At 47.6% G+C, this 13,161-nt stretch overlaps 1 protein-coding gene across 3 annotated transcripts in view; it reads left to right on the top strand.

Moving 5' to 3' along the window:
* Positions 1-13,161, top strand: part of LOC137542170 (piezo-type mechanosensitive ion channel component 2-like) — a 258,588-nt gene that overhangs the window by 159,618 nt on the left and 85,809 nt on the right. For all 3 annotated transcript variants that reach the window (XM_068263888.1, XM_068263889.1, XM_068263890.1), the window contains 2 exons: positions 2,175-2,379; positions 11,235-11,336. In XM_068263888.1, the coding sequence (XP_068119989.1) occupies positions 2,175-2,379; positions 11,235-11,336 (307 nt within the window). The remainder of the gene's footprint in view (positions 1-2,174; positions 2,380-11,234; positions 11,337-13,161) is intronic.

The raw sequence follows: 13,161 nt of genomic DNA, 5'->3' as shown, positions 1-13,161 counted from the left end.
TTCCTTGTGATCGGCGTACAAAAATCCGCATTCCGTCGGAATTACGCATCGTTCCACGGAATTCCTGCTATAGCGCTATGGCAATTCCGTTCCGATGCGACAGAGCGGAACCACCAAATTCCGTCCGGAAATGCGGAAAAATTAATTCCGCGGAACGCGGTGAGCATCCCTAGTGAAAATCGGTCAGTGTGCTTGTCAGACTAACCATAATAACATCTGTATAGATGGTTCAGCTAGCAGTTTCCTAAAGGCTAGAAAATCTAAAAATTATGAATTTTAAGGTACCCATACACATGCTCAACCACCCATCGCAAACGTTGACCGATTTCCATCTGACATCGATCGATTCAGCCAATCTTTCCAGATAGAAAATTTTGCTTGATCGCCAGCAGGTTTGGAGTGTGTTACTAGAAGCGTTCGATTCGGCGACTACCGACGCAGCATAACGGCAGCAATAATGTCACATGTCCGCAGGCACAACTCCCCGGGTCCCTGCTGTCACTTCTTCCGGCTGGCCTTCTTCTCCATGTCTTCTTCACTTCCAGTCCCGTCCTGTGACAAGCCAACGTTCAAACAGTAGAGCGACCTCTACTGTTTGAACTTCAGCTTGCAACAGGATGGGACAGGAAGTGGAGAGGACAGCCGGAAGAAGTGACAGCATGGAGCCCGGGGACTCGAGCAGGTTGACAGGTGACATTATTGCTGCTGGCTGGGGTAGACTGAATGGGGGGGGGGGGGGGCTGGGGGCAGCGAGGTAGTTGGCGGCTCCAAATTGATTCAAATTCTGTGTGCAACTTGATCAGAGAGGGATTTATCTGTTGGTTGATCTGGTGGCTATCAACTAGTTTATGGCTACCTTTAGGGTCACTGGTGGTGTGAGGTGTGGAGACTATCAGCATAGCTCCCAACTGTCCCTTTTTCGGAGGGACAGTCCCTTTTTGGGAGCCCTGTCCCTCTTTCACCCTCATTTGTCCCTCTTTCAGGACTTTGTCCCTCTTTCTATGTAAATATATATATTTCTATACTAAAAATGTGTTTGATTGACTCTAAACTTTATTCCCATCCTTTAAATTGATATAAAATGAACCAGGATAGAAAGGACCAGTGTGGTTTGAATAGTAAAACAATATATGTTTCTTATGAAATCTTTATGGTATGCGTGACTAGGGCGTGGTGAGGGCATGATCAGGGGTGTGGCAGGGGCGTGGCTTAAGTGTCCCTTTTTCTCATCTCAAAAAGTTGGGAGGTATGCTGTCAGGTTGGTAAGAACCTTTTTTTTTTTTTTTTTTACTTCTGTCAAAGTTAAAGGGATACTGTAGGGGGGGTCGGGGGAAAATGAGCTGAACTTACCCGGGGCTTCTAATGGTCCCCCGCAGACATCCTGTGTTGGCACAGCCACTCACCGATGCTCCGGCCCCGCCTCCGGTTCACTTCTGGAATTTCTGACTTTAAAGTCAGAAAACCACTGCGCCTGCACGCCCGTGTCCTCGCTCCCGCTGATGTCACCAGGAGTGTACTGCGCAGACACAGACCATACTGGGCCTGCGCTGTGCGCTCTTGATGACATCAGCGGGATAGAGAACACGGCAACGCAAGCGCAGTGGTCTTCTGACTTTAAAGTCTGAAATTCCAGAAGTGAACCGAGGCGGGGCCGGAGCATCGGTGAGTGGCTGCGCCAACACAGGATGTCTGCGGGGGACCGTTAGAAGCCCCGGGTAAGTTCAACTCATTTTCCCCTGACCCCCCTACAGTATCCCTTTAAATCCTAGATATATGGCTTATTAATCAGCAGGGGAGGGGACCAATGAAATGATGTAGCCACTGCATTCAATTTGTCCATTTTCAAGCTGCAAAAAATATGTGCCAGCTGGGGAATATTTGCATCTCCTATTGGGAATTCCTGTTGTTATGTCCTGTTACTTCCTGTTGTTATTGGCCATTCCTGTTGTAATTTTTTGTTACTTCCTGTTATTGGCCATTCCTGTTGTCATGTCCTGTTACTTCCTATTGTTATTGGCCAATCCTGTTGTGATTTCTTGTTACTTCCTGTTGCTATTGCCCCTTCCTGTTGTAATTTTCTGTTACTTCCTGTTGTTATTGCCCATTCCTGTTGTGATGTCCTGTTACTTCCTGTTATTAGCCATTCCTGTTGTGACTGGTTCTTCCTTTCGCAGGTTTGTTTTGTGATTGCAGTAAATGTGATTGGGCAACGGATGGATTTTTTTGCTGCTCTTCAAGCGGGTTGGCTGCTTTACTTAATTTATCTACGTCGCCGGAAAACCATCGCAGAGGTGTGGCCAAAATATTGTTGCTTTATCGCCAGCATGATGACCGTCCAGTATCTCCTCTGCATCGGAATTCCCCCAGCATTCTGTGCAGGTAACTTTACTGCTATTACTACCTACAGGTGCTCAGTGGGATGCCAATGATTCTAGCTTGCATGCTATTTTAATGCAAATTGTATGCTTCGTGGAATTGAGCCAGTCCAAATCAGCAGGTAAAGTGTAGAGAAACCGAGAGCCCAATATAGTGTAGTATGTTAAGCATAAATTAAATAAAGGTTATCGTGAGAAAATTATACTCACAAACATGGGTTACCACAAAGGCAACCACTGTATAGGCAGGTGAGGAGATTAGACCTGTCCTCACTCAGGGATAAGAAGTCGCTCTCTGTAGATGCGAAAGGGGGTAGATCACCCCTCCACCAGGGGTGGACACGGTATAGCAGTAGGAGAACAGAGGCACCAGCAGGATAAAAGCGGATAAAAACTTTAAAATTTGCTGGGAGGAGGCGCTACACCTGCTAATGCCGAAATTCTGTTTTGTCCCCACGTTTATTGCCTGATGAAGCGGGCTGGGCCTGCGAAACGCGTTGCACTTTTTTGGGGTACTATTTAATAAATGTGATTGCTACTATTCAGACAGTCTTTCGTGTCTGCTTTATGGAGGTAAGTCCACCACTTCCTCCCAGCAAATTTTAAAGTTTTTATCCGCTTTTATCCTGCTGGCGCCTCTGTTCTCCTCCAAATCAGCAGGTAGTGTGTCCAGTTTCAGTTAGCCTATAATTTGCATTAAATTTGCTTGCACGCTAGAATTCTTCAGGACTCATTGACCATATGTAGTGATTAAGGAAAATCATCTGATATTTGTAGTCTGCCTGCTGAGTGTTGAAGTTCCTAATTCTAGCCCTGCTTACATTATTTGAGGAGAAGTGGAGGCTTTTCCTCAATCTAGTCCTGCCTACATTATGGGAGGAGCAGTGGCGCTCCTCCCTGAGTCTAGTCATGCCTACATTGTTGGAGGAGCAGTGGAGCTCCTTCCTGAGTCCAGCCCTGCCTACATTATGGGAGGAGCAGTGAAGCCTCTCCCTCAGTCTAGCGCTGCCCACTGTATGGGAGGAGCAGTGGAGCTCCTCCCTGAGTCTAGTCCTGCCTATATTATGGGAGGAGACATGAAGCCTCTTCCTGAGGTTAGTCCTGCCTACATTGTGGGAGGAGCAGTGGAGCCGCTTCCTGAGTCTAGTCCTACATTGTGGTAGGAGCAGTGGAGCCACTTTATGAGTCTACTCCTGCCTACATTGTGGGAGGAGCATTGAAGCCGTTTCCTGAGTCTAGCCCTGCCTACATTGTGGGAGGAGCAGTGTAGCCTTTCCCCGAGTCTAGTCCTGCCAACATTATGGGAGGAGCATTGGAGCCACTTCACGAGTCTAGTCCTGCCTACATTATGGGAGGAGACATGAAGCCTCTTTCTGAGTCTAGTCCTGCCTACATTGTGGGAGGAGCAGCGGAGCTGCTTTCGAGTCTAGTCCTGCCTACATTGTGGGAGGAGCAGTGGAGCCGCTTCCGAGTCTAGTCCTGCATGCATTATGGGGAGTGAAGTAAAAGAAAATTAGATTTACTGTATTTTAATTTTTCGGTTTAAAGGGCAAAAACTTAGGAGGAAAAAAATACAATGAACCTGGTGCATTCATGGTGCTGGGTGTCTTGTAAAGCTTTTCCCCCAATCTCCTAAACTACACTGTGCCCCCAGCTACACTATTTCCCACTAATCACTGCCTATGCACGAATCCCCACTAAACATTGTCTATACACTAATCCCCACTGCCTGTACAGTAAACTAATCCCCACTAATCACTGCCTATACACTAATGCAGAGCACAGAGAAGCCCTGACGTGTCCACGTAGCTCCAAGTGACCTGTCTTCTGCTGTTGTCTTCCTTCTTGTGTTCCTTCCTGCTCGTATCCTTGCTGGTGGAAGCAGGGCACGTGTGCACCAGAGACAATGCGCCTATATGCTACTATTGATGAGGTGCACGTGCATCAGTAGTGAACCCACGCAAGTGACCCCATTGAGTGTCGCTGCAAATGACCCCACATCTGTGCTCCTCTAGAGAAGCGGCGGATGTGCATCATTACTGACCCTGCCGCATGTTGCCGCCAGTGCTGCGGATAACAGAAATGTGTGCCATTTGAAACCATGCCGCATGGGCATGCCAGTGGAGGGGGCGGGGGATGCATGCGTGGCAGTGGAGTTGGCGGAGAAAGCATGCGTGCTAGTGGGGGGTGTGGTGTATGCATGCGTGCCAGTGGAGGGGGAGGAGGATGCATGCGTGCCAGTAGAGGATGCATGCGTGCCAGTGGAGGGGGTGGACGACGTATGCGTGCCAGTGAAAGGGATGAAGGACGCATACGTGCCAGTTGAAGGGGGGGGGGGGGTGGAGGACGTACGCGTGCCAGTGAAAGGGATGAAGGACGCATGCGTGCCAGTGGAGGGGGGGTAGAGGACGTACGCGTGTCAGTGGAGGGGGAGGAGGATGCATGCGTGCCAGTAGAGGATGCATGCGTGCCAGTGGAGGGGGCGGAGGACGTATGCGTGCCAGTGAAAGGGATGAAGGACGCATGCGTTCCAGTGGAGGGGGGGGGGTGGAGGACGTACGTGTGCCAGTGGAGGGAGAGGAGGACGTACACGTGCCAGTGGAGGGAGAGGAGGACGTACGCGTGCCAGTGGAGGGGGGGTGGAGGACGTACGCGTGCCAGTGGAGGGAGAGGAGGACGTACGTGTGCCAGTGAAAGAGATGAAGGACGCATGCGTGCCAGTGGAGGGGGGGTGGAGGACGTACGTGTGCCAGTGGAGGGAGAGGAGGACGTACGCGTGCCAGTGGAGGGGGCGGAGGACATATGCGTGCCAGTGAAAGGGATGAAGGATGCATGCGTGCCAGTGGAGGGGGGGTGGAGGACGTACGCGTGCCAGTGGAGGGAGAGGAGGACGTACGCGTGCCAATGGAGGGAGAGGAGGACGTACGCGTGCCAGTGGAGGGAGAGGAGAACGTACACGTGCCAGTGGAGGGAGAGGAGGACGTACGCGTGCCAGTGGAGGGAGAGGGGGACGTACGCGTGCCAGTGGAGGGAGAGGAGGTAGCGGTAACTAACCAATCAGATCATCTCCGCCAGCGTCCGCCAGCAGAACAGCGTGTCAGCCAATGACAACCGTGCCTACAGCATCCGCCCAGAAGGAGCGCTGCTAAATGGGCCTACTCACGTGGAGCGGCGGTGATCAGCCGATCAGATCACCAAAAAAGTCTGCCCGTTACAAACTGATTCATCTCTCAGAGAGGGAGCTCTCCTGAGAGACATTGGAGGCCTATTGTGTAATTCCTCCACCATAGGTAAGCTCTCTTTTAATAAATGCCACCATCTCTTATCCAACAATACATTATACGTCATCACTGATTACGTCATTACTGATGGCTAACCTCGTACAATATTCTACTATATTATACGTCCTGACCAGTGGAATCCATTTATTCACATCTCCCAAAAAAATGGACACTTTAGAACCAGGTGGATTAAACCATGATTAACTTCTTAATGATTTAACTTCTAGCATGTGATGATGTAAATTGTAAACTGGTGGGGGATTGTAAATTGAAGGATTAGGATATGAAATATTTTGGTATGAACAGTGGGGGAGATTTATCAACGCATTACCGACAGTTTTTTCTTCTTGATCTGTTCTAACCAGCAGGGAGAACAGTTCTGTATTATAATAAGAACCTTCTTAAATCCTAGTAATAGTGGCAATTTAGCATGAATTTCTAGAGCTGCACTACAGTTAAGAAAAGTGCAAATCTATCCCTAAACTGGCGCGGATTAAGAAGTGCTTGATAGCAGTTCTACAGATGTTGAACTGCTGGCTAGACATGAGTGCAGGCTATACATTATTTGTGATGTGCTCCTCCCACCTGCTGAATTCCTCCTCAGAGCCTGCTGTTATCAATACAGCAGGTGTGTTGGTTACATCAGCAACAGCAATTCCCCTCACACACTGCACTGTCTGAGAGACCTTCCTAGCTCCTCTTATTTTACAACAGTTTTAGAAGGAATCTGCAATATCTAATGATTTCTTAAGATGCCTGAGACAGTTCTGCATGGATTTCTAAAAACTTATTAATATTTTGTCTCAGACACTTTTGATAAATCTTCCCCAGTGACTTTTATATTGTTCTATATTTTTCCCCACTAGGTGGCGTGAGCACTGTCCATCTTATGAGAAAGCTCTGGGCTTCTCATTGTTTCTTATTAGGCAGGGGCAAACCCAGGATTTTCTAAGAGGGGGATTCCTGAAAGGTCTTTCTCATCTACGCACAATATAGTATAATAATATGGTAGGACAATATTCCATCCAACCAACAACGAGATCGATCTGGAGCAGTTTGGATACAGATAATGAGGACAGCTGACATTGGTAATGAAGGGGAAAGTGAAGCAATCACACAGCAGAGCACAGGGCTGTGCTCATACCTGACTCTGTTAAGTTCCATAGAGCTGCTCCATGCCCTGTTCACACACTGCTGCTCCATGCTCTGTACACACGCTGCTAAAAAAGAAAGAAAGGGGGCAGTGCTATGAGCTGCAGGATGCCTGCAGATATTCTGGTGTCTCAACTTGTGCCCTTCACCAGACACTGCATCGGCCCTGGTCCCTGGGGGATTCTGGGCAGCTGTAATCCCCTCCTGCATTTGCCTATGGTAGGAGGCTGGGTACTCCATGTGAGTGCACCCATTTAGCCGCGTTTCTTCTGGTTTCCAGGCGGACGCTGTAGGCGCGGTTGTCATTAGCTGCCTTGCTGTTCTGCTGGCAGACATAATCCGTTAGTCACTGCTACCTGTAGATGTGGCTTTTTTCTTATTCTATATTTTTTCCCCACTAGGTGGCGCAAGCACTGTCCATCTTAAAGAGACTCCGTAACAAAAATTGCATCCTGTTTTTTATCATCCTACATGTTCCAAAAGCTATTCTAATGTGTTCTGGCTAACTGCAGCACTTTCTACTATGACAGTCTCTGTAATAAATCAATGTATCTTTCCCCTGTCAGACTTGTCGGCCTGTGTCTGGAAGGCTGCCAAGTTCTTCAGTGTTGTGGTTCTGCTATGAACTCACCCTTTCTGGCCCCTCTATGCACACTGCCTGTGTGTTATTTAGATAAGAGAGAAGAGAGAAGCTGCTCTAATCAGCTGGATAAATCGTCCTCTGAGCTGGCTGGGCTTTCACATACTGAGGAATTACAAACAAGGGCAAAGCTGTTTGCAGGAAGAAACGAGCAGCCTGAAACTTCAGTGCATGGGGGAAAGAAACACACAAATGATCTCTTGAGATTCAAAAGGAATGCTGTATACAGCCTGCTTATGTATGGATGTATTTTCTATGTGTGGACATACTGTACATCAACCTACTTCCTGTTTTGGTGGCCATTTTGTTTGTTTACAAACAAACTTTTTAAAACTGTTTTTAACCACTTTTAATGCGGCGAGGAGCGGCGAAATTGTGACAGAGGGTAATAGGAGATGTCCCCTAACGCACTGGTATGTTTACTTTTGAGCGATTTTAACAATACAGATTCTCTTTAAGACAAAACTCTGGGCTTCTCATTGTTTTCCAGTAGGAGGCCAGGTGTTATTATTTTTCTGGCCACTAGATGGCATCTACACGGGAGGCAATTGTGCGGACCTGGTAGGCGTCCCAGTGATTGGTTCAATAACACTGGACGTCAGCGTGTTGATGCAGATGATGCGGGGGTGCCTGAGGAGCGCACGTTGTCGGTGGTGATCTGATTGGCTGACACACTGTTCTGCTGGCGGACGTTGTCGGCAGTGATTTGATTGGCAGATCACTGCTACTTCATGTCAGTACGCCCATTTAGCGGAGTTCCTAAGGGGCAGACGTTGTAGGTGTGGTTGTCATAGGCTGACACGCTGTTCTGCTGGCAGACGCTGTAGGCGCGGTTGTCATTGGCTGACACGCTGGTCTGCTGGCGGCGATGATCTGATCTGTAGATGTGGCTTTGTGATGGTACTTGCGGCAGTTTTTTTATTGGTCGCCGCTGTTTGGTACTGAATGAAGGAAACTTTTGATTGGGTAATACCCTAGTGCTATGTGATATACACATTTAATTTGGGCAGCCATCAGGGGGGGACAAGTGACATTGCAGTGAGGGGCCCAGGGCTGCTGGGGGCCCTGGGCCCCCCCTCAAAGCGTTGTAAGGGCCGCATGTGCTGGCCTGTGGCTCACTAACCAGCACACCACGTTCCAGCACTGAGTGAAGAGTGACATCAGCACTTGAACGTGAGGAGCAGATGAGTGAGCCCGCTGCAGCGGACTTTTTATACTGGGGCACCATCTATATCTGGCTACAGGCTACCTATACTGGGCCACCACCTGTACCTGGCTACCTATATTGGAGGACCACCTATAATTGGCTACTTATACTAGAGCGCCTATAGCTTGCTACCTATACTGGTGCACCACCCATACAAGGCTACCTATACTGGGGGCAACTATACCAGGCTACCTATACCTATAGGCACCACCTATAGTTGAATATCGATATAGAGGCACCTGTATCTTGCTGGCCTATACTGGGGCACCAGGTATACCAGGATATCTATACTGGGGGTATCTACACCAGGCTTCCTATATTGGGGCACCACCTATATGGATTCCTATACCTGGCTACCTATACTGGGGGCACCTATACCTGAATAGAGCAGGGGGACGAGCTGAGACAGAAGGGGACAAGAGGTAACATGGGGATTAGAGGCACAGGGGGAACAAAGGTGGACAAAAGAGGCACAGGGAGAAAAGAGGTGAGATGGGAACATGAGGTCACACAGAGGGACACAAAAGAGGCACAAACTGAGGTGAGACAGATGGGGACAAAAGAGGCACAGGAAGAAAAGAGGGGGACGAAAGAGAACGGATAAAGGATTAGAACAGACCTACAAGTCCCTATTTCATTTGTTAACCGGGGACTACCTGTATTTTGCTAGTATTTGGCTCCACCCACAACATGCCATGGCCACACCCACTTTTTGCTGCATCATGTTGTGCATGCTTTCTTCAGTGTCGGAGCCATGCACATTTTTCGCTGCAGCGCACTTCGCACACGTTCATGGGAGTGGCTAGTGGGCAGGAACAGCAACCAGTGGGTGGGTCCAGGGGGGGGGGGGGGGGTCCAGGCCTGATGACGTGTGAGGGGCCCCAAAATTTTTGGTGGCGGCCCTGCATTTAATGACGTAAAAGTTTATTTTTGAAAGCGTTCTTCTGCCTTAGCGTTTTCTGTTATACAATGATGTGGCAGTTATGTAATTTGGTTTGATAATTACATTTGAGGGATGACAGTGCTTATGTCGTTGGTTTCTCTCTAGTGGTGGTTTTTAAAGGGATACTGTAGGGGGGTCGGGGGAAAATGAGTTGAAGTTACCCGGGACTTCTAATGGTCCCCCGCAGACATCCTGTGCCCACGCAGCCACTCCCCAATGCTCCGGCCCCGCCTCCGGTTCACTTCTGGAATTTCAGACTTTAAAGTCTGAAAACCACTGCACCTGCATTGCCGTGTCCTCACTCCCGCTGATGGCACCAGGAGCGTACTGCGCATGCACAGACCATACTGGGCCTACGCAGTACGCACCTGGTGACATACAGGCACAGTGGTTTTCAGACTTTAGAGTCTGAAATTCCAGAAGTGAACCAGAGGCGGACCATTAGAAGCCCCGGGTAAGTTCAACTCATTTTCCCCCGACCCCCCTACAGTATTCCTTTAAATAGTACAAGCCTGGTACTTCTTTTTGCAGCTCCCCATCAGCGTGCGTGCGTGTGTGTGTGTGTGTGTGTGTGTGTCTGGTGTGTGTGTGTCTGGTGTGTGTGTGTGTCTCAGTGTGTGTGTGAGAGATTTGAAAACTTATGCTTAGTCCTAGACCCAGCACACTGATGCTATTTTATGCTTTTATGAGGATGGAATAAAAAATTTGAATTTTAATGGTGCAGAACCTTTTGTGAAGAAAGTAACCTATAAAGAAAAACTTTAATTTGTTACAGCTGTTACAAATCCTGCAATGCATCTGCAGTCTGTCTACTTCCTGCTTTCAAGATATACAAAAGAGGGAAACCAAGAGCCCAATATAGTGTAGTATCTATTGGAATAGGGAGGAAAAATGAATTGTAAGCAATTTATACTCACAAGCCAGGGTTACCACACAGGCAACCACTGTAAATGCAGATGGGGAGATTAGGCCTGTCCCCACTCAGGACTAAGATGTCGCTCTCTGTAGATAAGGAAATAAGATTATAAACACCCCTCCACCTCGGGGTGGACACTGGTAAAGTAGAAGGTGAACAGAGGAGCCAAAAGGATAAAATATGCTAAAATTGTTAAAACATTAGGGAGGCAGTGGTGGACTCACCATCCCCAAACAGACACAAAGCTGTCGAATTTTCAGCACGAAAAATGTATTCACATACTCCCATTAAACAGGCAACGCGTTTCGCAGGTATATTCATGCTTCCTCAGGCAATAACAGAACGAGTATCACACAGCAATAAGTCTAGTATAAGCCTAGCGCCTCTGTCACAGAGGCACTAGCGTATACTAGACTTCTTGCTGTGTGATACTCCTTCTGTGCAGAACCTTTTTGTGAAGAAAGTATGTGGTTTCCCTTCAGCTCCAAAAGACTGTTCCTGCACATTTATTTATAACCGTTGGTGCTCAACCTTCTGCTAATAAAATATTTCTTTAAAGGTCATTATGCTGTAAGCTTTAAGACTGGGGCTTGTATTTGAGATCAGCGTTATTTGGTTCTCAGCGTTCTCCTTGGCAATGCAATGTATTTCCTCTCTATGTGATGTAGGTCATTCGAATACTTTCTGTACAGAGAGACTCAATGGCTCCTTTCCCTGCAGATTATCCGTGGAGGACGCTTCCCCTGAAGCCCAGGTCCAACCTCATCAAGTGGCTGTACCTCCCAGACTTCACCAGAAGACCCGACCCAGGCTTCCTGCTCTGTATGTACTGCAGTCATGTGGCCTCCAGGGCTGCCCCACGCTGGGGCCCCTATGGACTTTCAATTATTAGAGATCTGTTTGAACAGCCGAATTCCAATTTCGTCAATGTTCATGTTCCGAAGACATTTTCTGTTGAAGTCAATGCGGTCGATAGTTCTGCCAATGTGAAAATTGACTTCGGAGACGGGAATTTTCAGCAGACACGGCAACACAATGGCTAGGAAAGTGAAAATTGGCTTCTGAAATAAGAGTTTTCGGCAAACAGCAACACCAAAAAGATGGATGCTGGGTAATCCCGGTGGCAGAATGAATAGATTACATATAAATTTGTGGTCCAGGGGACCAAAGCAGGGGATACCCTGGTCCCCTGCACCCCCCATTCATATGAAAAAATGTTTGTTCTGCCACTCTAAAGTTGCCTTTTGGGACCAGGGAATCCCCGGCAGCCATCTTGTAGACGTCCCTATGGGCCGAAAATTCTTCTTTTAGAGACCACTTTCGTTTACCTAGCTATTGTATTAACATCGTGTTTGCTGAAAATTCTTGTTTCCGAAGCCAATTTTTTTATCAGCAGAACGGAAGGCAGTACTCGAAACAGTGTAATTTTTGTTATCTTACTCGGAACATCCAGATTCTAAGGCCGCGTTCACACTATACGCGCTGCCGTGCGCATTTTCGGCAGCACGTATGGTGTGCAATCAGCTATATTATCAGAAGTGCATACTTCAGCACTATCGCACTGCTGCACGCATTTTTCCAAAGCGCATTGCTGATCCCATTCACTGTAAATGAATGGGATCAGCGGCGCAATGCATATGGCGTGTGATCGTGTGCGCTTGCATCCTGAACGCACGGCCATACGCGTTGCCTAATGAGAACGAGGCTCAAAACGAAAATCTGAACTGTTCCAATTCCAAGAGCTCATCCCTATCAATTAACTTTTCTCAAACACCTTATCAATAAAATACATTTTCAGACCTGATAAGCAATAAAAAAAAAAAATAAAAAAAAAGTTTGATGTTACTTCTTTCACAAATTTTTAGTACTTTTGTCAGTTGTCAGGCGCTGCAGTGGTATTTTGTAGATGAGATGAAAATTATTCCCTAGGAGAAAAGTCTGTTGAACAGGTCATGTGATGCTGATAATTCATTCAAATGGAATGGGGCGGGGCTTAGAAGCATGCCCATCAGATACACTCTCAGGCCTAGTGCACACCAGAGCGGTTCTGCTGCGGTTTGCGATCCGCTTGCGGGTGCGGATCGGCTAGGGTAATGTATTTCAATGGGCTGGTGCACACCAGAGCGGGAGGCGTTTTGCAGAAACGCATACTCCCGGGCTGCTGCAGATTTTGGATTGCGGATGCGTTTCTGCCTCAATGTTAAGTATAGGAAAAACGCAAACCGCTCTGAAAAACGGCACTTCAGAGCGGTTTGCCAGGCGTTTTTTGTTACAGTAGCTGTTCAGTAACAGCTTTACTGTAACAATACATGAAATCTACTACGCCAAAAACGCTTCACAAAACCTCAAAATGCTAGCTGAAACGCTACAGAAAAAGAAGAAAAAGCGTTTCAAAATCTGCTAGCATTTTGCGGATCTGCTAGCGGGTTTTGGTGTGCACCAGGCCTCAGTGGCCCAGTAACAAGCTGTATACAATGTGCATGAAATTTGCATAATAACTATTACTAGTGATGGTCAATGAGATGCAAATAATTTCAAGTTGATGCATGATTATGCACATTTTGTATGCAAATATATTCAGCTTGAAAACGGACCAATCAAATTCTACTTCAGCAGGATTTGATTGGTTGATATTCAAGCTGCATAA

The sequence above is a fragment of the Hyperolius riggenbachi genome, chromosome 12, assembly GCF_040937935.1.
Source record: "Hyperolius riggenbachi isolate aHypRig1 chromosome 12, aHypRig1.pri, whole genome shotgun sequence".
Lineage (NCBI taxonomy): Eukaryota > Metazoa > Chordata > Amphibia > Anura > Hyperoliidae > Hyperolius > Hyperolius riggenbachi.
This window is presented reverse-complemented; position numbering and strand designations above follow the sequence as displayed.